Below are 25,971 nucleotides of genomic sequence, written 5' to 3'. Positions count from 1 at the left end.
TGCCTGGGAAGCTCCAGGGCTTGGAGTGACCTTTGCTGCAGGCTCAGCTGGGAGTTTTAGGGCTGCTGGGCTGTATGGCCAGAGCAGTCAGGGCTCTCTTGACACTGTGGGAGACTCTCTCTTGGAACTGCTACACATAGTGGTAGCAGCCACTGTGGAGCCCCTCCATGTGCTGAACTGTGGGTGGGAAATGAGGTTACTGGTGTGAGAATGGCAACTAGTTTACTGCCTTCCTCCTCCTTGTAGGTATCTGAATTTTTGGGTGCACCCTGGGTTGAATGCAAACGTGTCTGTAGCCTCTCTCCTCCCTGCAGCACTTGGGTGCTTTGCTGAAGAGGCTCAAGAGGCAGCTGGTGGTGGGGGGGAACCAGGGGACAGTGAGGGTGTGAGGTCAGGTAGAGCCGTGTGGGGATGGGGAGGGATTGTGTCTGCTCTGTCAAGGTCTTCTGTTGCTGCTGTCCCTGCCTATGTCAGTGCAGGGGAAGGACAGCCAAGCTGGGCTGTTTCTGTCCTGTGGACCCTGAGTGGTGCTTGCTACCAGCCCTGCATCCCTCTGCAGGCTGGCAGCCTGATGCTGCTGTGGCCAGCAAAAGCAAGGGCACAGCTGCTGCAGTGTCTGCCCTGGAGATTTCCCAGTCACCCATCCACATTGGTGGCACAGGCTTTGCTGACTGTCCCTTTGCCACAGGGCACTTGTGTGAGCTGGTGTGGTGACTCATGGTGCTCCTGAAGATCAGGATGTTCCTCAGGGCTGTGGTGATGGGCAAGGGGGATGAAACTAGGCTGAACCTTGCAGTCAGGACAGCTCCCCTTGTTCTGGGATGTCTGTGAGCACTGCCTGGGACACAGGCAGCCACAGGAACGCTGTGATGCTGAGAGGGAGACGGGGAGGTGGCTGCTCTGTAGCAGAGTAGGACAGCAAGGGGACGTGGATAGGACCCTTGCATTGGGAAATCAGCCTGAGACAGCCTACATCAGCCAAACAAAAGTGACGTGGAGACCTGGCCCGTGCTTGGACCGTGTTCTGAGACTGGCTGAGCACCCTGGGTTGTGTCCTCGGGGCCCTGCACTGCCCATTGTCACTCAGTATGCCCCGGTGACGATGGCTTCGGTGCATGTCATGCCCCAGGGAGGTGGCATGTTCCCTGCAGTGGCCATGCGTGCCAAAGCTGTGTTGTGGCACTGGGTTATGCTGCTGCCCAAGCTGAAGGGGAGCCCTGCAGCCATGCTCAGTAAATGGATGCCAACAAAATCCTTCATTTTGAACAGGAAATTTCCCTTCCAGAACAGTTCCTGAGGCTGTGATGCTCTGGTTAGTGATGGCATGAGAGGGATGAAAAAGTGTTGACTTGGAGGGGAGGGTGAAGCCCTTGGGTGAGTGGTGGGGAAACCACCTGATCTCTGCTGGTGCAGGAGCACTTCAGCCCTCTCCATGATAGGGTTGGCTCTGCTGCAGGGCTGGGTTTGCTGCTACCTGAGCAGTGTCCCTTGTCAAACACTCCTCTGCCTTCAGTGTGTGACCTGAAGTACCTGAAGGTGAGCAGTGCAGGGAGTGCTGTGGGGCCAGGCAGTGACCAGGGGGTACATGTGGCTTTGATGGGCTTGTGGAGGAAATCAGAGATGCTGCACCCTGGCATCGAGGGGATTGACAATGTGTTGGGGCTCCTTGCACTTAGGCCAGCATAAAAAGGAGGATATTTGGTGCAAGGATGTGTTTTGTTTGTGAAGGGCCGGATGGTGGTGTGTACCTGGAGGCTGCCTGGCCTGAAGCATTCAGGGTGAGGGGAGAAGCAGAAGTTTGGATCTCATGCCCTCCCCACTGCAGGCAGACTCCCATGCTGTGCTCCCAGCCACTGTTGAGCTGTTGCTGTCTGCATTCCTGTTTATCTTCTTGCTAAGGAGGGAGGGCAAAGCATCACTTGCAACACCTGGGAACCAGTAGAGCTCAAGGGAACAATTTTCCCCTGCAGCACCTCAGCTGTTCCAGCTGAGCTGAATTAGCTGCTCTAGCTGAATGACCTACTTGTGGGGCCAGTGTGAGGTAGCAGGTAGGGATGTGCCACCCAGGGCTTCTCTAGCCACTTAGGCTGTCCCCACCTGCTCCTGCAGTTTTTTTTCCCTTGATCTTTCTGCTGTGTGACTTCTGGCTTCACCCAGTGGGATGGAAGAGTCTGGAGAGGTGGTGGAGCACTAGGTTCCCTTGATGCACAGAAAAACTGCAGCAAATGACCTCACAGACTTTTCCTATTGCAGCTCTTGAGGGCTTCACCTTTGCATACTGTGCGTGGTCAATGCTCACCAGCACTGTCTCTCCCTGCAGGTGAGTGTGGAAGGCTATGGGATGGATGAAGCTGAGCAGGACCAGTATGAAGCTCGTCTCAAGGAGCTCTTTGACAGCTTTGACAGCACAGGCACAGGATCCCTGGGGCAGGAGGAGCTCACAGACCTCTGCCACGTGCTGCACCTGGAAGAGGTGGCCCCAGCGCTGCAGCAGACCCTCCTCCAAGGAAACCTCCTAGGCAGGGTAAGGCTGAGGTGATGGTGGAGGGTATGATGGGGGGGTTCTGGGGCTTGGGAGTATGGCAGCACTGGGCAGCTGCTCTGGCACGTGTGGGAGGGTGATGGAAAGAGGCTGAATGTCTGTAATTTGTGGCTGTCCAACACCCCTGAGGGTCTGGGGCTGCTGGAGTTGCAGTGTCTGTTGTTCTGATCAACACAGTGGGCTTAGGGCAGTTTCTGAGAGAGGGATTAGTGATAACAGAAAAGGAAGCTGCTTACTGGTGTGTTTTTCCTGACTGGAGACAGTCTGAACCTCTCAGAAACCACCTCTTTACTCGTAGCCTTGCGTGGTGGCGTTGCACTGACACAGGGGGTGTTTCCCAGTGTCCAAGGCCAAATGCCACCTCCCTGCTGCCCTTGCACTGGTGCTCAGTCAAGCAGATGCTGGCTCCCAGGGCACACATGTTCCCCTGGCACTGCTTAGGGCACTTCTGTCCCAGATCAGCTCACTGAGTGCTTGCCCAAACTCTGTTGCACTTGGGATACAATGGGAACCTAAAGCCAGGGCTTGAGCCTGTGATTTATGTTGACTTAAGCTGTGGTTAAACTGGTGGGGCCACATGCAGTCATGCACATTTCCCTGTGGCAGAGAATATTGTCCGACTCCAGCAGTCACTGGCTGAGCAGCCTTTGTCCACGTTGCCTGGTGTTGGTGCCCACATACAGCTGTGGTATCACAGACTCATCTTGGAGAGGTTTTGGGGCTCCTTCCTTCTGCATACCAGCCTGTGGAGGGAAGCTGTGGCCAGTGAGCACATCAGGCTTTCCTAAGTGATTTTTCAGGTGTGTTTGTACCTTTCTAGAGTTAAATGCCAGGGTGTTGAGCAGAAGCTGCTTGCCCTTAGGGGAGCCTCCGTGTTCAGCATGGTTGTCCTTATTCCTCCTGCCTTACCTCCTTCCTAGCCCACTGTCCTCGGGGTGCATTGGTTGCTTCCCTCCCAGTCACCCTGAAATCCCATCACTGCTCATTAAAATCAGAAAAGGCCGAGCAGGGCAGCCATGACTCTCGATAGGCATCAGCTGAGCAGCCATCCTGACCAATTTCCCATCCAACTGCAAGCTTTCACTAAACAAAATAATTCCTTTAACGAACAAAGCCTCCTCTTCCTCATCTGCCCTGGGGCTGCAGCTCTTCTGCTGACAGTGAGTGGTGCTGAGCCCCATGGATCCAGAGCCAGACAGAGGTTTCTGACCTTTGGAGCTACAGTATGGTATTTGCTTGAGCACCAGAGGCTTTCTGTGCTGCTCGGCTGTCTTGAGCTCAGGTGCTGTTTTCTGGCTTTGCTGCTTGCAGGATGGAGAGAGAGAGAGGGAAGTGGGGAAGAGCAAAGATGTGGCTGCCACAGCAGGTTGCCACAGCTCAGTGCTCATCCCTGTGGCCTGCTTAGAGTGGCTGAAGAGTGAAGTTAAATGCAGTAAATTCTCAGCCCAACAGCATCAACAAGCTCCTGCTAAAGCATCCCAAGTGCAGGTCAGGCTCACCCCACCCCAATTAGAAGCTTCATCCCTGCAAGGTGTCCTAGGGCACGAGGCATCCAGAGGAGTGCTTTTATTTCATCTCCCAAAGACAAAGGGGTCTTTGGGACAGTTCTTGCTTACACCTCATGACTTGAGTGACTTGAGCACTGGGATAATCTGCCTTCTACATTTCCTCCTGTCTCCCTGCCATTTGTGCTCATTAGCAGCAGCGGTGGCCCATGGCAGAGCATGAGCCTGATTTAATAGCTATCAAATCCTCTGGGTTTCCTATCTTTTCTGTCAGGAGAATAGCAGCAAACACGTTGCTCCTGAGAGCAGGCTTCTTGCACCTGCCCCGCAGATGGTCCCTCTGGGCGGTGAGAGCAGCCTTTGTTCAGCTGCACTTCCAGGGGCCGGGTTTTATGGGAGGGCACCGCTGAAGGGGGTGGAGGGGGATGACTGTTTTTGTCTGCTGAGGTGCAACTCAGCAGGGCCACGTGCTTGTCTTTGTGCCAGGGGCTCTGCTCTGGTGATGAATGTGGTGTGGTGGGAGCAGGAGCTGAGCTGGCACCCCAGCAAGGGGCTGCATGCTCTGCCTCCCTCTCCCTGTCTCTTTGGGGATTAATAGAGACATCCTTCCTCTGGGATGTGTGAGGATATGTAAGTCCTGCCCTGGCTTGTGGCAGAGCCAAACCTCCCCAGAACCACTTTCCTCATGCGACTGCATGCGAGGGCAACGCTTGCAGCAGTTCCTGGGATTCCTTGGGAAGACTCTTTCCTTGGGTTCCTCACTGCAGAACCCAGAGGACGAGTGTAGAGGTGCCCTTCTCATTTGGCTTCTAGGAGCCAGTGCCTGTAATACAGAGAGGTGCCAGGGGTAAGTCGGGCACCTCTGTCCTCTGCGCAAGGCCTGTCCTTCGTGGCTGTCCTTGGGCAGGGATGGGGAGTTCGGGTTTCACCCTGCCTGTGGCAGCAGCAAGGACACTGCAGAGTGGGGTTTCACTCCTCAGCAACTTTCACTGCTTTGGCTTGTGACCTCTTGCAAATATACTCCCTCTGAGCCTACCGTGACGGTGGCTTTTTGCTTGCCAGGCAGGAGATTTGGTTGCAAGGTTACCCTGTTCCTATGTCTTCCGCACCTCACGTTTCCCTCTGCAACCTTCTGGCTGCTGCTGCTGGAAGGGATTTGCAAGCAGGGAGAGGGTTTTTGGGGGGAAAAGGACTCTGCTCAAAGATGGAAAGGGAACTGGAAGGAGCCACTAATTCTGGTTTGCCCCAAAGGGACTGGGGTTGCAGACTGCTGCTTTGAATCCCCAGGGTAAACAGCAAGAAGCAGCAGTTAGTTGGCACATGCACCCTCTCTTTCTAGTGCTAATAAGTCACAGCTTCATGGGAAACTTGCTTTAAAGCAGGCATCAAGATTTCTCAGAGGTACTGGGGTTGCTCTGCAGCCGGCAGCTTGGTTGGTCCCAGATCACTGTGGGGAGATTGGGCTCGGTTTGTTATGCCTATGTGGGCATATTAGTCTTGTCTGCCTCTGATTTACTTGCTCTGGGAAAAGCCTCCTGACCAGGGACATGACATGCCTCCAGGACTGTGCAGAGTGCTGGTCTGGCTGTGGATTTGCAGGGACATGAGTCCTGTCACTGATCCATGCCCTGGGTAGGAACAGATGCACACTGTGGTGTTGCCTCCCAGACTCTGCAGCATTCGGGCTGCTTTAGATCAGCCCTTGAATTGCTGTTGAAAGGCCCTGTGAGCAGATGTGTGAGCTGGCAGTTCTGAAATACCCCAGGTTCAGTCAAGCATGTTGAAAAGAATGTTAAACTTTACCCCAACGATGGTTTGCTGCTGTATCTGCCTTACATTTCTAAGGCTTTGGGGTTGGCTGGAGTGTCTGAGCCTGTTTTCCAGAAGGGGACAGTGCTTTGTGCAGCACTGCTGCAGCTAGTTCCCCCTCCCCAGGGCTCTCCAGGCCTCTCCTTTTGCTGGGAATATTCTCAAAGCAAAAACCCAAAGGCTGTTGCTGCACACTCATGCCTACCCACCTGGGCTCTCTCATCCCTGGAAGGGCCTCTCACATTTTCAGGAAGCCCACAGCCCCCCTGGCATGGGCTCTCCAGGCAGGAGCGTGACCCTCCATGGCAGCAGGTGGGTGATGGAGGTGTGCAGACACTGAGCACACATGTGTGGAGTACCTTGTGGAGTCAGCAACACCTGCTCTGTACCTCCCAGGGATGCACATCACTCCTGCACCCACACTGGCATTTAAACTGGATGTGGGTAGGAAGCCAGGACAGTGCTGGGGAGCAGTGGTAAGGGATTGTTTGCTTTAAAAGGAGAGTTACTGTAGAGTTTGTGGCTTTGCTGTCCTGCAGGCTGCCTTGCCTGGCTTGGACTTCAGCACAGGTCTAACTTTGCAGTTATATTTCTTCAAGTACCCTTTGTGTACTGATGTGCAGCATCCAAGGTCAGAGGTGCACAAACAAATACTGTTTTTCCTAGTGATCTGGTGTTAGGATGGGCCAGAGGGCTTTCCTGAAGAAAAATATCCCCCCCTCTACCAGCTTAGACTACATCAACAGCATTGGGTACTGCTGCTCCAAAGGGGTTGTGGGACCCCTGTGAGCCTGTGCAAGCCCTCACTGTGTGTCTGTGCTGATGATTTGCACTTTAAATGTCTAAATCCTGCTGACTTCAGTGCTGGCCCAGGGAGGCTGGAGGATGGCCACCTCCCACCCTGCAGCCTAATATTCTGTGGGCTCCTTTGGATGTGCTCCTGGTCAAATTGCTCTGTGGCCAGCTGTCCCACACACAGCTGCAGCAGTAAGGGCTCAGCCCCTCTTCCTCCTTCCTTCCTCTTCATTAGGGCTTCTTGGCAAACACAAGCTGGGGACTCCTTGGGCAGAGCAGGTTCTGTGTCAGTGCTGTTCTCCACACCCACCCAAGCCTTTCACTCTGCTCTCTCACTTGCTGTCTTTGCACCAGTGATACGAAGGGGTTTATATTTTCTTGCCGCTGTCAGGTGCTGCCAAAGCCAGCCCCAGCATCTCTGTGAGGGACTGGCTCTGTCCCCATGGCTGTTGTCACCATTCCCTTCCTGAGAAGATCCCATGGGAGGGGACCTGTTATTCGAACACCCTCATCTTTTATTCATCCTCATTTAGTTGAAATGTCACTTTTTTTTAATCAGGCAAATTCTCCTGTCCCTGTAAACTGCCCTTTTGAAGTACACCAGTGTTTGGAAATGAATGGCAGCAATTAGTATTCAGATGAAGGCATTCCTGACAAGTTTCTTTGCTGAACATATTTCTAACTGTTTAATTACTCGGGGAGCCTGTGTTTAGAACCCCAGGGGTGATTTGCACTGCCTGAGCTCTGGTGTGTGGTGCTTCCCTGCACTGGGGGTCCTGGGGCTGAGCCCCCAGCTCCACTGTTATCTCCAGCCTGCCTGAAAGCCTGCTGCTCTTTTTTGTGTGTGTGTATGTGTGTGGTTCAACTCTGAGAACAAACTGGGAACTTCAGCTCTGGGCTTTGCTACTTCTGCCTCCTGCCATGGCATTCAAATCCCCTCTGGCTGCAGCTCCTGCCCTTCCTGTGGGCTCTGCAGCAATCAGCTCTGCTAAAAGTCTCTGCTTCAATGCTAAAAATTCTCTGCTGATTTATTTAGCCAAAAGAAACAGTGGCAGCCAGCTCTGCCTCACTGCTGACCCGTGTCAAATAGCTGCAGCAGCTGTCCCCGGGATCCCGTGCCCCGCGGCTGGAATCGCCGGCATTCCCGGAGCGGCTCCAAAGGATGCTCTGGCCCCTCTGCAACTGCCCGTGAGGCAGGAGGCTTTCCAGGAAGATGCAGATGGAAAGAGGGGCTGTGGAAAAAAACCAAACCCCTCAATCCTCCTTGGTTTTCCCACAGCCACGCTGCAGACCTGGTATTTCCAGTCCAGCCCCTGCAGCAGGCAGGAGCGAGCCAGGGCTGCCCTGGAAAGGGTGCGACTTTCTGCCATCCGCTTTGGAAGGTGTTTGCTGAAGCTTTAATTAGGGCAGCAGAGCATTTCCACAACTACCTCATCACTGGTCAGGACTAGTATCTTGCTGTAGGAGCTGCAGACCCTGGCCAGGTTATCTCAAGGGACAGAGATGCTCTCTGCTCCTCTGCACATGTTATTTTGGCTTCTTGTTTGGTGGAAAAACCCAACTAATAGGCTGAAGCAGTGGCTTTGAGCTGTTCTGTGATAGCAATCCTTTTTTTCCACATGCTCAAAGATGCTGGCTGTGTCTCCATGTTGCCTGATGTCATTTCTCCATGCCCCAAAGCTGAACGAGCTGAAGGTTCATTTGTGGCCTTTTCTGAGATGGGCAGCAGACACAGGCATGCTCTTGTTTCAGCGTGGTGGTCTGAGGGATTTGCATTGCTGCCCATCTTCCTGCTGGATTATTAACCTGATGATTCTGCACCAGCTGATTTCCTTCTTTCTTCCTTTTTTTTGCCACAGGTCCACTTTGATCAATTTAAAGAAGCACTTATCCTCATCTTATCCAGGACCCTGTCAAATGAAGAACACTTCCAGGAGCCAGGTAAATACTGAAATGGTACATTTTCTTTGGCAAAGCCACACATGGGTGGCTCTTGTTGAGGAACTCGGGAGAGAAAGTGCTTTTTAGGCGCTGAGACAGCCTCTTCTGCTTGGATGCTCAGACCTAGGGAGAAGGGAGAGTTAAGGTCTGTTGTGGTGCCTTGTACAAAAGCATTTCTGAGTTATGAGATATTTATATCCCATTACCATGATCTTAATTGCCCAGAGAGGCATGTGATGTCTGCATGCAGACAGCTAACAGCACTTTAGATGCTCAAGATATCCCATGGCTGCTAAAGGGGCTGAGGGCTCTCTGTCCCATGAGGCTTCTGGTGGGCAGGAAGCTTTAGGAGCTTTCCAGCTGCAGCAGAGTTATGGGCAGGCAGTCAAATGGCTGCTTTAATGGTGCTGATGACTTTTATTGGCTGGGGCATCCACTTGCCCCTTCTTTAAGTGCTCTGGGGCTCTGCAGGAGCTCCTCCTGGACGTGTGCTGCTGGACACACAAATATCCATTGAGCACTGATTCTCATCTTTGTTTAAAGTGCATTCTGTTTGCTTGTGTCTGAGATGAATGGGGTGAACCCAGTCCCATGGGAAGCTCCTCCGAGGTGTCTGTATTCCTCCCAGTCAGCCTGACCCAAAGGTGTTCCTGGACAAGTCCAGCCCTCTGACAAACCAGGCTGGGACTGGTCAGAGACAGCAGTGGGTGCTGTGTTTCCTCACTGCCCTGGTTTCTCCTTCCCTTTACTTCAGCATGCCTTGAAAATATGGCTTTTTAGACCCTCGTCAGGAAAGAAGGTCACAGCTTTGGTGTGCTCCCCACAAACGAGGGTTGAGAGCATGGGGGAGATGTGAGGCCAGGGTGAGGACCGAGCTCCAGCTGGAGTGAGGGGGCTGAGGTCTGTCTGGAGTTGCATCTGTATGTAAATCCCTAATCCTGCCTTGGGAGCAGTGGGGATGCAAAATCCCTGAAGGAGAAGATGGCTTAGCAAGAGGGGAGAGAGCAAAACTCTAGGTTTCATTTCTTGGAGCATCCCCCTCTTGAGAGCACAGCTTGTCAGCAAACTTACAGCTTCCCCCTTAAAGACGTGGCAAAAACCTCAGGGCCTGAGAGATGCAATTGAACAGGTTCTCTCTACTTTCCACTCCTCATTTCCAAAGCTTTGTGCTTACAGGGAGATAGGTGATGACAGCTCTTGTACTCAGCACCCTTAATGCAGCTTCCTCACCTCCCCAGGCCTGGTGAGGGGTCAAGTCTGCTGCAATCCCTCTCAGGAGCTGCCAAGGACACCCCAGCAACCCAGAACTAATCCAACCCTCTGTGTTTATTGGGGAATCCTCCAGCTGAGAAGCTCCAGCTCTGTTTAAATACAAATAAAACCTCTAGAAAGGGCTAAATTTGGGCTTATCACAGGGGAAATGAGAAATGCAGCCAGAGAGCTCTCCTTGGGGACAGGTTTGTCAGCTGGGTTTTGCATGGCAGGTAATCAAAGGGTGTGCAGTGCAGGTAGGGAGCCTGTGCTGGGCAGGCCTGGGAGGCATTTCTTTCTTAATGCATTTTGACAGGTTGGTGAACACCAAAGTCTTTGCTGCTTTTAATTTAGATCAAGCTCGAGATTTGGAGAACAAGCTGCTTTGTGGTGTTGGTGTCAAACTGTCAGTGAGTGTGGAAATGCTGGTGTCACAGCCTGCCCCAGGCTCAGGGAGAAATTGAATTAAGGGTTCCAAATTGTATCATTTAAATGAGAATTGAATTTGGGGGAGAGAGGGGGAGGAGCCCAGATTTGAAGGCTGTTAGCTGCATCTGGGGAGTTTGTTGGTCAAGGAAGCAGCCTTGTGCCTTCATACTGGGGTTCTACTGGGGAGCTTGGGCAAGAGGCAAGTCCCCTGGGTCTGTGTCTTTGCTCTCCAAAGCAGCTGCTCTCTGACAGCCCCCAGACAGCCTGTGCTCCATGTCCCTGTCTCTGTGGGTGCAGCGCAGCCCAGATGGGCACAAGGAGCCTGTGGGGGCTGGGGCAGCCCCTGGGGTCACAACAGGACCCGTGGGTTGGGGACAAGGAACCAAACTGCCCTGGTATGCAGTTCCTGCAGAAGTGGCTGATGGGGGTTTTCCCATTTTTGGGAGGCAAGCAGCAGGTGGGAGAGGCACTCAGGCTTGCACTGAGCAGCTGATGTGATTTTTTTTTCTTGGCAAAGAAGCTGAATTCCTTTTTGGAAGGGAAGACTGGCAGGGAGGAGGATGATCCTGGCTGCTGCAGGCACTTGGCTGGGAAAGCAGCCCTGAAAACTAAGGCAGACAATTTTCAGCTCTATCCCTCTGAGGACATTGGTGTGGGGACACAGACCCAGCTGCAAACCAGAGCATCAGCCAGACAGGCAAACCTCATCTGTGCCAGGAAGTGGTGGGACTGGGCAGAGGAATGGACTTGGGAAAAGCAGAAAATGGCCTGAAAGTGTCTTAAAATGCTGTTTTAGTGGTTATTTCAGCTTCTGCAAGCAGGAGTGTGACTGTCAAGCCCAGCAGTAGAGGTGTCTGACAAAGGTGTGGTGTGTGCAGATAAATTCCAGCCCCAATTAGTGATGTCTGATGCTCTGGAGGGATGCTGCTGTGAGACTAGGGGCTGAGCCCTGGGGATCCAGGCTGGGTGCTGCTGTCATCCATGCTCTCTGTCTACGGGTCACTGTGGCAGTGTGTTGGGGGGTGGTTCTAGGGACAATAAAATAGATTTAAGGAGGGGGAAAATTGGTGATTGGAGGGGGGGAATCATGTTTGCCTTTTTTTCCCCCTGTTATGGCAAAAGAAGTCATCTCTGTGCATTGGGAGCCTGGATAGGGAGGGATTACTGGGGTGGAGTGCAGGATTAGGGCAACACCCAGGACAAATTAAAGAGCAGCTTGACACTCCATCCTCCCTGTGGTCACAAGTGAGGGTTGTTTTGTCTTCCCAGCAGATGAAGACAACAGAAGTGCCCTCCTGAGGAGGAGCTGGTGGGGGTGATGCCCGTGCAGGAATCCCACCTGCCAGGGAAATGGAGAAATGCTGCTTGTGGAGCTGCAAAGGTCTGGCTCTGGTTTTGCAAACAGAATTGGCTAGAGACAGGAATAAAACCAGTCTCACCACCAGGATAAAGGTGATTTAGGCACAGGCAGTACCTCTGGGACAAAATGCCTCAGTTTTGGGTCACAATGCCCTGCACAGGGTCCCCAGCAGCTGCTGCTCATCTCCACCTTGGTTGCTGAGTCCAAAGTGTGAAACAGACTAGGAAGGCTTCAGCCAATACCTGGTGTCTCGGGGGATTAGGATTTAGCAGATCCTGTCTGTGCTGTGCTTTGCCCAGTGGTAGGCTGGCTGCTGCTGCAAAGACCATCCCTCCCTCCAAATCTTAAGCAGCAAAGAAATTAATTTTGCCTCTAAATGATGGGCTTCTTGGGCGAGGGTCTTCCTCCTCTAAACCCTCTTTTGTCTGTGCTCAGTGGCTTTGATGCTGGGCCCAGGAAAATGCTGCTTGCTGTCAAAAGGAGCCCTGCCTCCCCCTCCCCAAGCATCTGAGGGCAAAGCAGGATTTTGAAATGATTTATGTAGCACAGAAAGGCAGAAAATCGAGTGTAAATCTCTAACCATGGAGATGTTCGACTGCAGAGATGGACGGGGGGAGTGAGCCAGGGAATTGAGAGCTTCTGTCTGAAGCACTTCAATCAGGGGGGTTCTTGTGGAATGCAGATTTATTGGAGGTGTTTGTGTGGTTTTTTGGGGGGGAGTTGAGCTCCACAATCCTCCATAGGCAGTGAGGCAGGGAGGTGAGAGGTTTGCTCTCTTGGCAGCTCCTGCTCCTGCCTCCAGCCTGGGGGTGGTTTGAGGGGCAGATCAGACCCCAGTGTCTAATTAGGTGCCAGCTCTGCACTGTGTGTTTACTGAGCCCGAGGGCTGTAGGAAGCACAGAGGGCTCTTTTGCTCTTTTTTTTTTTTTTCCCCCCCTCCCTTTCTTTGGTGCCTGGTCAGCCATGCAACAGCCAGGGTGTGAGCAGCACCATATCACCTTGCTGCTGTTTGAGGAGGTGGGTACAGGAGGTCAGACTCGAGCAAGAGCAGCATCCCCTGAGTGTCCCTATGGGGGTATATTTTCCAGTGTTTGGGATAATAGCACACAGGGCTGTTTCATGAGCATCTGCCTCAGGTGAAGCATTGATTTTTGACATCTCCCTCCTTTCTTCCTCTTGTGCCTCTGACAGCACATGTGGACTGAGTGGCTCTTCCCATCCTTCCTCATCAGTTTTGGCTGGAGATGAGAAACTCATTTCAGCTGCATGTTGTGCATGCATTTCAGTTGCAATGTGCATTCAGGGAGCATGGGCTGTTGCTTTGTGCTGGTGTGTGTGCTCAGCCTTCCCTAAATGTTGGGAATGGAGACATCGGGGGCAACGGCTGCTGTGCTGAGGGCTTGGGTTTGGAAAGCGGGAGGGCAGTGGGCCTTAGAGGATGCTGCACGTGTGGAACGTGTCTGGGCACCTCTGGGACAGAGATGATGGTGCATGGGGCTTTTTGCAAAGGAGATGGGTCTGTACTTTAGGGAGGGGGTTGCAGGATGTGATCCTTTATGACAGTGCTGGGCCTGTGGCTGATGGCAGGAAGCTGCATGGGAGCTTATGGGGAAGAGCTGTAACCCAGTGTTAACAAAAGCAACCTTGCTCTGGAAGTGGGATGCTGGGATCCCCTCAGTAGCTGGGCTCAGGTACAGCCTTTTTCAAAGTCTCAGCTTTGCAAGACAGGAGCAAGCTTTCTGCTCAAACTGCCAAGGGTCACCTTTCCCTCCCAGGGTTGTTCTTAAGCTTCACAGCTTTTTAATTGCAAAGGCAAAACAAACACACTCAGATGCTCGGACCAAAGAAGAGAGAGAGGGGAAAAATCAGCTGACAGCTTCCAAATGCTTAAAACACACCAGTGGGGGGGTTGCTCCTATTTCCCTGCCTGCTGTTGTAACACTGGCAGGCTGGCAGTGGGGAGAAGGCAGTGATACAGCTGGATTTTCAGCTGCAGCAGTGGTTAAACACAATGTCAGGGGAGGGGAGGTTGGAAATGGGACTCTGAGCATTGGGAAATCCAGAAGGAAATTTAGCCATAGTTTCATGATTGTTAAATTACATCTGCTTTGCCCCCACACACATCTTTCCAAAGACAGATGGATGGGTGTAGAGGTGCATTTCTGCCTCAGTGGAAGAACAATTATTTCTCAGGGAAAAAAAAAGCCACAAAGCCCCTCCCAGCCCTCATCTGTAAGGGTGGGGGGAGATGCCAGGGAGAAAATAAATGGGGAAATGAGTAGCCACAAATATTAGCATTTCAGAGAGAGCTGCTGGATGGAGATTGTTCACCACCGGGCAGGCTTTAATAGGAGTGATAAGGTTTGCTTTTGTTCTCGGGCTCTTACTTAATCAGCCTGTCTGGTTGCAGATTTTTCTATCTGCACACTTCATCACACAACTTTCATGTGCGAGTCCCAGCTGCAGCAAATCTTGTTAAAATGGCCTTGTTCAAACACGGGCGCCGGGTTTGTTCCCTAGAGCTGCAATATGGATGGATGGAGTGCAAGGCTGGAGGAATCAAAGGACTCCGAGGCCTGTGTATTTTATAATTCATTGCATAGCTAAGTTGCAGAATATTTTCCCTCTAACAAGCTTGAAGCCTTCTTCCATATCTAAAGGAATATTATCCAAGGAGGCATTTGTGGGGGGGCGAGTTGAGACCCGTTGCTTTGTGTGTACCGTTTGTCAATGATGGAGCAGCTTCCCTGTGCCTTATTAGTATTGCACTCTTGCATTTATTCTGTAGCAGAGCCTTCTGCAAATAAAATTTTCAAAAGCTGCTGCTTGTGCTGCTGCCTCAGTGCACTGCAAGTGGCAGGAAATCAAGATGATGGAGTCCTGTGGGGGGTTTTGACAGTGAGGTTAGCAACCACTGAAACAAAGCGTGGCAGACAGCCTTTCCCTAATTGAATCCCTGGTTAATTTGGTCCTCTTGTTTAATTTGCCCCCTGCTCCAGACATAGGATGATTCTCATTGAAAATAGCCCAAAACATGCTTGTTTATTTTTTGTTTTGATCCCTGTCCACAAGTGCTCCTGGATAATTCAGTCCCTGAAGGCAAGAGCTTGCTGGGGGAGGCTGGAGCTGGGGAATGTGAGCGGAGCCCCCTGTAATTAGCAGACGACTCCAAGGGGTTATTTAGATCTTGCAGTTGGCACAGGCTGGGACCTGCCCTGCCGTTGCTTGGATCAGCTGCTGGTGTCTACCCCAGGAGACTTACCAGTTTTTTTCCCCTTCCCCCCGTCTCCTAGTTGTGTTCATGCTTTCAATCGAGTTGTGATTTCAATCCACTGAGAGCACCAGCCGTCACTCAGGTGTCTGTGAAACCTGGAGACTTGAGCTGCCCAAGTGCAATGCTGTCTCTAATTAAACCTGCCCATTGCAGGTAATGAAGATGAGTGCAAGGAGGAGAGACCTCATGGATTTTCCATCCAAGGCTATTTGCAAGGTTGAGGGCTTGTTTGTTTGTTGGTTTGTTTTCCCCCCATCCTGTTAACGAAGCAAACTTGACCTGAGAATGGGGAAAGGGTGAGGAAAATGGAGCTCTGATTCCACTTTGCCTCGTTTAGAGCAGGGCCAGTTCCAGCCTGTGAAGTATAATGCCACAGTGAGGGTAGCGGTCCTAGAAAGGAGCAGCCCCTGGCACCTTCCCAGGGGAAACAGTGGTGACGATTCAGTGCTCAAAGTGCTGCAACCAAACCAGCCCTGCGTGCTGTGACCTGGGAGCTGGATCCACAGAAGTCATGTTACCCGTGTGCTTTGTTCTTGAATTTCAGATTGTTCCCCGGAAGCACAGCCCAAGTACATCAAAGGTGGCAAACGCTACGGGCGCCGCTCCCTGCCTGAGTTCCAGGAGTCGGGGGAGGACTTTGCCGAGGTGACTGTCATTGAGCCGCTGAGCGAGGAAGCACGGCCGCCCCACATCGCTTCCAGCAGCCGCGAGGAGGTGAGGGGCAACGGGCCTGACACTGGGGTGGGCTCGTCACCCTCAAAGGTCCCAAATGTGGCTTGGGTGTCCTCAGGGCCTTCCTGGCGATGGTCACCCTCCCGGCCTATCCCCAGGGACAAACTCTCTTGCTCCAGCCCCAAATTCCTGTCATGGGAAGCTGGAGAGGAGCTGGGCTTGCCAGCCAGCAATTAAGTGAGGGCTGTAGCACTGCTTCTGTGGCTAACAAAGTGTGGGCTGAGAGCAAAGCAAGCAGAAGCATGTCCTTGCCTATTAAACTGAACATGAGCCAGCAATGTGTCCAGGAGGCCAAGAAGGCCAAGGGCAGGGATTGTCCCCCTGTGCTGGGCCCTGGTGAGGCTGCAGCTCGAGTGCTGTGTTCAGTGTTGGGCCCCTCACTGCCAGAGGGACACTGAGGGGCTGCAGCGTGTCCAGAGCCGGGCAGCGGAGCTGGGGAAGGGGCTGGAGCACAAGTGTGATGGGGAGCAGCTGAGGGAATGGGGGTGTTCAGCCTGGAGAAGGGGAGGCTGAGGGGAGACATGAGCACTCTCTGCACCTCCCTGACAGGAGGTTGTGGTGAGGTGGAGGTTGGTCTCTCAAGCAAGGAATGATAGGACAAGAAATGGGCTCAAGTTGCCCCAGGGCAGGTTTAGATTGGAGCTGAGGAAGAACCTTTTCCCTGAAAGGGTTGTCAGCCCCTGTGCCAGGCTGCCCAGGGAGGTGGGGGAGTCCCCATCCCTGGAGCTATTGCACAGCCGTGGAGCTGAGGTGCTGAGGCCATGGGTTAGTGGTGGGCTGGGCAGAGTGAGGAGAGGGCTTGGACTTGATGTCTTTTTCCAACCAAAATGATTATGTGATCTGCAGAAACTTGTCCATGGCTCTGGCCTCCCTGCTAGCAGGGATGGTGAGCAACAGCTTCTTTCAGTCTTCTACTTTTTATTTTCCCACCGAACGTCTTGTGTACTCTTGCACAAATGCAACAGGCCGACCGGCCCGGCAGCTGCACAGCTCTCAGCAGCCCCCATGCCCCATGTACACCTGTGTCTCTACTTGCTCAAGAAATCCAGATTTTGTTTTTCCCCTTGGTTTTGTGATCAAATTCGATTTCTCTCTTTGTGCTAGTGCTTTCAACCCCAGGATCTCCTCTTGCTTTTCAGAACAGAAAGGCAAAAAGTGAAGCATGGTTGGGTTTGTTGGTGTGTGTTGGCACACAGCACAGCAGCATTCCCCAGAGCTGGGCTCCTTCCAGCCTGCCCCAGTTTGCCAAGTATTGTTGATTCACTGTTGCATGTTTAGGAGTGCGTGGTGGGAGTTTTCCAGTGCTGCTTTCTCTCCTCCTCTGTCTCCTGGCTTCACTTGTGCTTTCCTAGGGATGGAAGGGCTCTGCATAAGGATGCAAGGGAGGAATTTCCAGTTTCTAGTGTTATTCCTGTGCAGCTGAGCTTAATAAGTAAAAAAAACCCCAAAACCTCAAAGAAAAGCTTTTCCACCAGAACAAGCTTCTTCACAGTGTTCCTCATAATCTTTACTCTGCCACAGGGATGCTCACTTGTCTCCTGGTGCTGGCCACATGAGCTGCTTTGACCTTGAAATCAGTGTTAATCTGTCCCCAGCCCCCAGGGAAGCGATGCCCTTGATCGAAGAGGCCACTCTAATCTTCCTCCTCTGTTTTAGCTGTCAAGGAGGTGTAAAAGGCTTGACTAGTCTGTCAGGGTCAGTCAATTAACTGATTGGTACCTAAGCATACTGTGCTCCTTGCTGACTGAACCAGTCTCCTGGTGATAGCTCTTGTTGCACCTTTTGGGGTGAATAGGATGGTTAATTCTTTTGCAACTTGAACAAAAATCAGGCTAAACTTGTAAAATCCTTACTTTCCAACTTTGTCAACGTTACTATCTCATGTCTAAAACATGTTCCACTTGGTATGCATAGAAATGAGTTGCTTGAAGGTACTGAGGGTCCTGGGGCTGAAACACCAGGCCTTGTTGGAGGCTCCTGATGTGTTCACTTCTTGAGGCTTGGCCCAACTAACAACCTTTGCCCAGTTTTCCTGTGTTATGTGTACAAACACGCTTCTGCCTCCAGCCCAGGGTGTTTTGCTAGCCTGAGAACTGGGGCAGTGTGGCTTAATTGGCGCTTTCTTTCAGGCAGTGCCAATTAAAAGGTCTCGGTCTCTGTCTGAGAGGCTTCCTTCCCCTTCTGGCTTCTGTAAACAGGAGGAGAGGCTGGAAGGCTGGTCTGTGCGTGGGATCGGCTGCCCAGGGAGGCTCTGTGACCTCCATCCCCAGTGGCTTTTCAGGTGCCTTGGGGGAAAAAGTCAGGAGCAACTGGGGCTGAATCCAGCATCGACCCTGACATGAAGAGAGTGTTGTAAGGATCTTAAAGTTCCCTCTGACCCATATGAGTTTGTCCCCAGGGATACTAGTAGGTTAATGGGTGAGAAAGGAGTGGCTCTGGCAGCTTTATGGATGTTGTGCTGATGGAGCTGCAGCTGTGGAAGCGCCAAGAAATGCCACATAAAAACTGTGGGGGTTAAAGCTGTGCACCTCTGGCCCCAGATGCTACTTGAGCTTGTTTATCCTAAAGTCTTGATACAAGTGATTGGTGTTGGTGGGCTTGGAAAGTGCTATGACCTTGCTTTCCTTTCCTTTTGGTGGTGTGTTCCATCTGATGATGGTCTGCTCAATGGTGGTGGCAGGGTGGGATGGGGGGCAGATTAGGTGGCCATGGGATGCCAACCCAAACTGATGGTAGGGCAGCAGCACCCTTTGGCTCATGTGATCCCAGCATCACATCCCTGGGTGTACAACCAGATGTGGCCAGCCTTAAGGCCATGCTGACTTTAAAACCTCAGTATAGGACATCTGTCATCTCCCCTTCCTCAGCTGCTGGCTCTGCCCTGGGAAAGGTCTGTCCTACGTGCAGGCTGCAGAAACTGCTGTCGCGTCCCACCTCTGTCCCTTCAGTGCTCCCCAGACATCTGTTTGCTTGTTTCTGCATAGAGTGGTTTCCAGCACAGCGTGGCCTCTCAGAGCAGAACTTTCAGTGAGGGTCAGGCTTGAAACTTTTTATCTTCATGTCCTTGGTGTAGAAGTGTGAGGGTCCTGAAGTGCTGTTGTCCTGTAAAACCAGGATCTGCAGATAATAGCTTAGAATAAAGTGGGTTCCCTTCAAAAAGGATGTGACTTTGGTGCTTTGCAGATGGAGCTGCCTTTCAGAGGTCTCTGCTCTGGCTGATCAGACCAGAGAGCTGATCTGTGGGTAAAATGGGGTCTGTCAGCACGGGGACGAAGGCTCCCTTTGCCGCGTGCGGAGCAGAACGGGCTCAGCGTGGGCTCCTGACTGTCATTTTAATTAGCAATATATTCTGGTGGAGAACAAAGGTCTGTCTCGCTGAAGCAGATGGCAGGGGGGGAAGAGGTTGCTGCCTTATTATGGGGAGAGGCCACCATGAGCGAAACAGCACAGGCTGCAGATGCTCACCCGGGCCCCGAGCGCTGGAGCATTGAAAGCCGCGGCCATCTGCTCCCAAGCCTGGCCAGGCACGCGCCTGCCCAAGCAATAATGCATTCCAGGAGGAATTCCTGTGACCTGTGGCCAGCTGTAGCCCACCGGGGCCAGGGAGACAATGGCTGGCCTGCCATGGGGATATGTCGGCCTCTCTTTGTCCTCCCACCGCTGGTGGCCGACCCCGAGCCCTCCACGCGGGGCCCTGGCATGGGGGGTGGAGCGGGGGGAGGGAGCACACATGAGTTCCCTGGGGTTGGTGCCAGTGTGTTTGTAGCCCCCAGCACACCCCTCTACACCATACTCAGCCTCTTCTGGTTGTTGGTATTTTATGGGGTTACTGGGTGCTGTGGTTTGGGGTTCTTGGTTTTGAGGGAAGCCCTTGAAGGGAGAGAGTCAGGTGCTAAATGGTTTAGATCTGATTCTGCACAAAAATATATGTTGCTTATGCAAAAAGACTTGGAGGCAGCGGAGCATCACTGCCCAGATTCCCCTCAGTGCCTCTGGGGAAAGCCATGAGCAGCTGCAGGGTGGTAGCTCTGTCTGGCCCCTAAAGATACCTTCCTTCAGCACAAAGTTGGCTGTTGCACATGTGTGTGTATGGCCTGGGATGGTGTCAGCTCATGCATTTGGGGGAACATGGGCTGTTTTCTGCCTTTGCAGTTGGTAATTTGATGGTACCTGTTGCCTCAGCTCCTGGTTTTTTGTGTGGTCATCTTGATGGTTTATCAGGCAAACCAGGAATTTTCCACGTGGACACCATGATGTAGGGCAGCACTTGTCTGGGCCAAACTCAACAGCTTTTTAGTGCAATATTTTATATGTTCTTGACTTTGGCCAGGACACCCAGCAGACCTGCAGGTTCCAGCCCTGCCTGTGACCTCCTTGCTCCTGCCAGGCTGATTTCTGGCTGAAGCAAAGGTTAAGCCCCACTCTGCATCTGAGACTCTCCCTGATTCCTGCCCTGGGCCTGGCCCCAAAAGCAGAGGGGTGCCTTGGGATGCTGCCTGGGCCAGCAGATGAAACTGAAGCTAAAAACAGTCCAGTGACCTAATCCAGTTTCCATGGTAATGTTGTAGATTAATGGCTTTTAGCTGTAATCTGAATGAGGCATATTGAACTTTCATATGATGATTTAGAGCCTCTTTATGTCCTGGGTGACTTTGACTTCAAATCCGTCAGTCACGTGTGTGCAGAAGTATCCACTGGTAACGGTGGAGAAGTAACATCTGCCTGTGCTGCAGAAGTTAATAATGCTGAGCATGGCCTGTGAGTAAATACCCTCAGCTGGTACAAGGGTAGCAGAGACAAAACAACGTGTAGAACATGGGGAAATCATTTTGAACAACGTACTTCTTCCCTGCTCCTGATGCTATCTGAGCTGATGTGGTATTGCCACAGAGGAAGTGGCAGGGCTTAAGAACAGCAAGGAGTGTAGTTTTGTTTTTTCTCTGGCTAGCTCAGCAGAGGGCTTGTTGGCAGCATGGCTCAGTCTCCTGACCTAGGACTATGGCTAGTGGACTTGGCAGAGCACAGGCTGCTGCCCCTGGAGCTCTGCAGGCAGATGGATGCCCTTGTCAAAAGGGAAGGTATCAGGCAGCAAAAGCTTCATTTCCCAGATCACAGGTGCTCTGGGACCCATCCATGGATGGATTCATGGCAGCTTCATTGCTGGTTGTGGATGCCCAAGTTCTGTGGCTGGCATGGTGTGATTGCCCAAGAGGGGAGTGGGGCTGTGGGATGGTGTTGTGCCATGCAGGTGTGTGCCCAGGGCTACCTGTGATGGGAATGCTTGAGGCTCCCAGTGTGCTCTGCTTGTGGCCCAGCTTGCCAGCTGGATGTGTATGAGGCCTATGGGTTGCAGGTACCTGTTCTGCAATGGGTGCTGGAAGGAAAGGATAACCCAAACTCAGGTGGTGGCTGTATACAGTGCACCATCTTCCATACATCCTCATTGTCTCAACCACTGATACGTCTAAGACAAGCAACATGGTTTGCTTGGAAGGGAAATCCCTCCCTCCCCATCAACCTGCTGGACTCTGATCTGTCACCTCTCATGGGTCATTTGTGGGGCTTTGGGCTTTTTTTTTGCTGCAGCTGTGGTTTCTCCCCACTGAAGCACCTTGTGTGCCAGAAAAAGGCAGCATCAAAGAGCCATAGGCTGCCAGCCCAGCCTGTGGGGAGCGGGGAGATGAAAGCCTGGCAGCATTGCTGGAGCCCTGTAGCTCTTTTGATGCTGATTGTAGAGTCTCTTTCATATGGGTGATGTCTTGCAATAATAATAACTCGGGAACCTTTTGTTTTCTCCCCAGCACTGGAAGACTCAAGACAGCGAGGAGTATGAGGCTGAGGGTAAGATCAAGCAGCAGCAGCACTTGGATGTGCTGCTTCTTTTTTCAGCTTTGAAGATGAGTCAGAGGACTGTGCTAAGAGGGTCTCAGGCTGAGTGCACTGAGCAGCCCTAGCCTGGCATGGGGAGGTATCGCATGGGGCAAGCAAGCCCCAAGCTGGGAAGGAAAGCCAAAGTGGGGCTCTTTGGAGTGCACAGTCTTATGCCTTAGCCTCTCTGCCCTCTTTTCTCTCTCCTGCCTGGTGCAGAGGCTGCCCTGTTGCCAGCACTCCCAGTCTCCCTGGCCCCAGTAACACCAGAGCAGCAGCTGGGGCTGCTCCTGGTCCCTTGCTCCTGTAGTGGAGCATGGGAGGCACTAGATGTCAGCATGGACCAGTCATTAAACCTTTCCCGATGGTCCTGTAAGGGAGAGCAGGGTGACCCCCCAAGCTTTGGCACTAACCCACAGCACAACCCCCAGCAGGCAGAGAGGCAGAGTTTGAAGCCACACAACTTCAAACTGCTTCAGCACCTCTTCTGTATTTCAGCTGCTCTCTAACCCTACCCCTTCAAAAGGGAACACATTTTCTTTCTCCAAAAGCCAATTTTGCAGACCAGGGTGAGGTAGCAGGTGCAGGCTCTGGCTGATTGTGTCTGGCTGGTTTGCTCTGAGATTTTTCAGCTGGATGAGGCTGTGCTCCAGGCGTTTGCTGGAGGTACAGGAAATGTGTTCAGCTGAAGGCTATTGGTTTTTTTTCTTTTCTTCTCCTGAAGGGGTGTTTAGAAGTACTTAAAGCTTACACTAGAGTTTATGTGCAAAGGGGATGGGAGTTTTGGCAGCTCCACCTTGGGGATGACACTTATGGAGACAGATGACCAGGTAACATGAGAGTGGTTAAGATATACTTGAATATGCAACTGACTCAGTCCTTTCCCTTGACTGCCCAGAAGAGAGGTCCCTTCTCCATCAATGCTAGCATCTAAGGTGGCAGGGCTGCACTTCCCCTGGCTACCAGCCCATGTTGGCCTCCAGACTCATCCATGTCCCCAGAGATCCTCACACTGTGCCTGGATGCGAGGTTCTCGCCTGTGGTGGCATGTGATTTCAGCAGGGTCTGCTCCTTCTGGTAAAGTCCGATAGCCATGCTGGTGCCAGTAGCCATACCCTGAAATTACAAGTGTTCTCTCTGCAGGATGATGTAAGGCAAAAGGTCCCATGGGGTCTGAGCAAGGAGGGAGGCTGCATGTGGTCCCTGTGGTGTGCAGAGCTCCCATGTCACTCATGTGCAGTGGATGGGCAGAAACCAGAGCAGTTCCCTCCATTTCCAGGGCAATTACGCTTCTGGAACCCAGATGACCTGAATGCTTCTCCTGGAGCATCACTGCCCACCCCAGACTGGATTGAGGAGAAACTGCAGGAGGTCTGTGAGCACCTGGGAATCACCAGGGAAGGCCACCTCAACCGGAAAAAGCTCATCTCCATTTGTGAGCAGTACGGGCTCCGGACAGCAGCTGGCGAGGTGAGTGGCCACCGACAGCCCTGCTCAGCTTTGATGTGGCCCCCCACAACATCTGTCCTGTGGTTGACCACAAACCTAAAGCACAAGTGCTGGTTGACAGGTTGCTGCTTGGAAGGCAGTTTTCAGCTCCAGCTCGTGGTTTTCCAGTGAGTTTGTTGGTGTGGAACCCTCAGACGTGGGAGGCTGCTGTGGGAGAAGGCAGCTGCCAGCCTCACTGACCCCATGGCGTGCCTGTCTCCTCATGCAATTGCAGAGGAAACTGGAAGTTAAAAACATATCTTGGATTCCAAGCATGGCTCTTTAATCCCAAAAATCTTCTAGCTAGACAGTAAATTTGAGTTAAAATATTCACAGAGGGTTGCTTTTGACTTTGTGAGGGCCTGTGGGCAGTTTCCTGGACGAAGAGTCCATGAGAAAATTACTTCTTTAGCAAAAAAGAGTCTCTTGTCAATTTAGAATCGAGTTTTATTAAAAACACAGACTGTTTTGCATCTTAAAATAACATGGCTTGTAATAATTTCCTTCATAAAACATGTTTCTGAGCAGGTTATTCCTTTGCAGCATTGACAAAATGTTTTCAGGATATTAAGGCAGAAAATTGGGGTGGGGGAGGAAGTGGTAGACAAAGAAATATCAAGAGACTAATTTTGACATCTCTGGCCCTAATAAGGTTGGTCTTGCTTTTCAGAAAGCAGACTGCCCTGAAGCATAAACACAGATCTATTGTAACCTTGAAGCCTCTTGCTATGGGTTGTTGGTTTTGTTTTAGCCTGGTCACTTCACAAGCTGCTCTCTACCTTGAATGAGTTCCTGAGGTCACCCTGTCTCAAGAGCAGAATGAAACAAAGGGATTTTTTAATGCTGCCTCACAAGATGGAGGCTCCAAGACAACCAGGAGCTTTTACACACAGGATTTTTGTAGTGTATATGGCTCTGCAATCTTCTGCACAAAGGCTTTTGTGTCAGTGTTAGGCTGATGTGAGGTACCAGGTAACTCTTGGGAATAGGTTGTTTTCTGCTGTGCCAAATTGTTACCACAGAGGTTTTTGGCTCTAGCAGATGTGACTTCTATACCCTGCTACTTGCAGGTGCTTGAAGAGGTGCTACATAACCTGGAGCAAGATGACACCATGAGCATAGAAGACTTCTTTTATGGCCTGTTTAAAAATGGAAAGTCACTGACACCGTCGGCGTCTACTCCCTACAGACAGCTGAAACGACACCTCTCCATGCAGGTGAGGACCTGAGGTGAATCCTGTGCTAAAAGCAAGTTGAGGAGGAGGAGAAATCCTGACCAACTCCCCTGTAGCGTGTCTCTTCCTCTTTCCTCCCTGTTTGTCCCTGTGGTGGGGCAGCTGTGACAGTGCCCTGCCCCATCAGGGTAGGAGGTGCTGGCAGGGAGTAGGGCAGAGCCTGGGATGCCCTGGGGAATGCAGCAGTGATGGCCTCTGCTCTGAGTTGGAGTTATGGGTGCTGCAGGTTTCCTCAGGGAGCGTTGAGGGGCATAAAGCAGAAAACACCCTTGTAGTAAAGGGGAGATGGCTGCTCTTTGCAGTAGTGTGGCTCAGAGGCAGCTCTTTCAAGCTGCAAAGTACAGTAAGTAAATGGTATAAGGTGGATGCAGGGGGTGGGATGGGCTGGAGGCTGTGGGCATGCAGGTCCCACAGCTGAAATTCTTGTTTCTTGTGAGAGAGAGGGAGTTAGGAATCTGCCTATCTGTGCCTGGAAGCTGAGGACTATAGAAAAGCAGCCATGTATATGCTACCTGCAGCCTTTTTCATAGAATCATAGAATTGTTTTGGTTGGAAAAGCCCTTTAAGGTTGAGTGCAACCCCTCCCCTCACCCTGCCCAGCACACCACTAACCCATGGCCCTCAGCACCTCAGCTCCATGGCTTTGCAATAGCTCCAGGGATGGGGACTCCCCCACCTCCCTGGGCAGCCTGGCACAGGGGCTGACAACTCTCTCAGGGAAAAAGCTCTTCCTCAGCTCCAATCTAAACCTCCCCTGGGGCAACCTGAGGTCATTTCTTCTTGTTAAACAGTGAATATTCACTTGCACACACACACACACACACACACACACACACGGAGCTCCACACCTTCCTCTGGGACTGCTCAAGGAGAGCATTCCTGCAGAGATACTCAGTCTGTGTGAACAGCACCCATATTTCTCCATTTTACCTAACGAAATTTCTCTGGCACTTCTTCATGGCTGACCTTTTTAGGGGAGGTGATACTTGAAACCAAAACCAGACATTGGGAAACACTTCAGGAGCCTTGAGGACAGCTCTGAAATGACTCCTCCTGGGATTTATTTTCAATCCGAAGCGCGTGGTTGCGCTGTGGGGCCGTGAGGTCAGCAGCAGTGCTGCTGGCAGCTATTTGCTTGGCAGTGAGGAGAAGCAGACCTTAATCCTTAATCTCTAGGGTACTGCTGGTGAAATGACATGTGTAAGCCTTTGTGGTGGCCGGGTGGCCAGATGCTTGGCTCTGCCCACACCTCTTCGCATCTTCTCCCCACAGTCCTTCGATGAGAGCGGCAGGCGCACGACCACTCCCTCAGCCATGTCCAGCACCATCGGCTTCTGCCTCTTCTCCAGCCTGGATGATGGGATGGGCTACGGCTGCGTGGAGGGTGTCCTTGACTGCTGGCACCAGGAGGGCATTGAGAACAGCCAGGAGATCCTGAAGGTAACCAGCAGCTCCCTCTCACTCCTTTTATTTGCCTTCCCTCCTTGCTCCCGCAGTGTGGGATGCTGGGCTGTAGCTTGACTGTTTTTTTTCCCCCTTTAAAATTCCTAGTGCTAGTGACAAGAGTCTAACTGTTCTGGGAAACTTCTGATAACTTCCTTCATTGAAATGATGGTGCATCCCAGAGAGCTACAAGTTAGAGACTAGAACTGTAACATGACTTCTAGTTTAGCTCAAAGAGGTCACCTACTTTTGTAGAAAGCAATTTAATTCCTCTTCCTCACTCAACAGCTGCACCTGCC

General features: G+C 52.0%; 1 protein-coding gene across 1 annotated transcript in view; it reads left to right on the top strand.

Moving 5' to 3' along the window:
* Positions 1–25,971, top strand: part of NIN (ninein) — a 61,734-nt gene that overhangs the window by 3,843 nt on the left and 31,920 nt on the right. Inside the window, exons 2-8 of the mRNA XM_061997906.1 lie at positions 2,321–2,524; positions 8,511–8,592; positions 15,451–15,620; positions 21,440–21,479; positions 22,786–22,976; positions 24,065–24,211; positions 25,502–25,669. Coding sequence (XP_061853890.1) covers positions 2,342–2,524; positions 8,511–8,592; positions 15,451–15,620; positions 21,440–21,479; positions 22,786–22,976; positions 24,065–24,211; positions 25,502–25,669 — 981 coding nt within the window. The 5' untranslated portion in view covers positions 2,321–2,341. The remainder of the gene's footprint in view (positions 1–2,320; positions 2,525–8,510; positions 8,593–15,450; positions 15,621–21,439; positions 21,480–22,785; positions 22,977–24,064; positions 24,212–25,501; positions 25,670–25,971) is intronic.

The sequence above is a fragment of the Colius striatus genome, chromosome 6 (assembly GCF_028858725.1).
Source record: "Colius striatus isolate bColStr4 chromosome 6, bColStr4.1.hap1, whole genome shotgun sequence".
Classification (NCBI taxonomy): Eukaryota; Metazoa; Chordata; class Aves; order Coliiformes; family Coliidae; genus Colius; species Colius striatus.
Note: the sequence above shows the minus strand (reverse complement) of the source record. Positions and strands in the feature narration are given on the sequence as shown.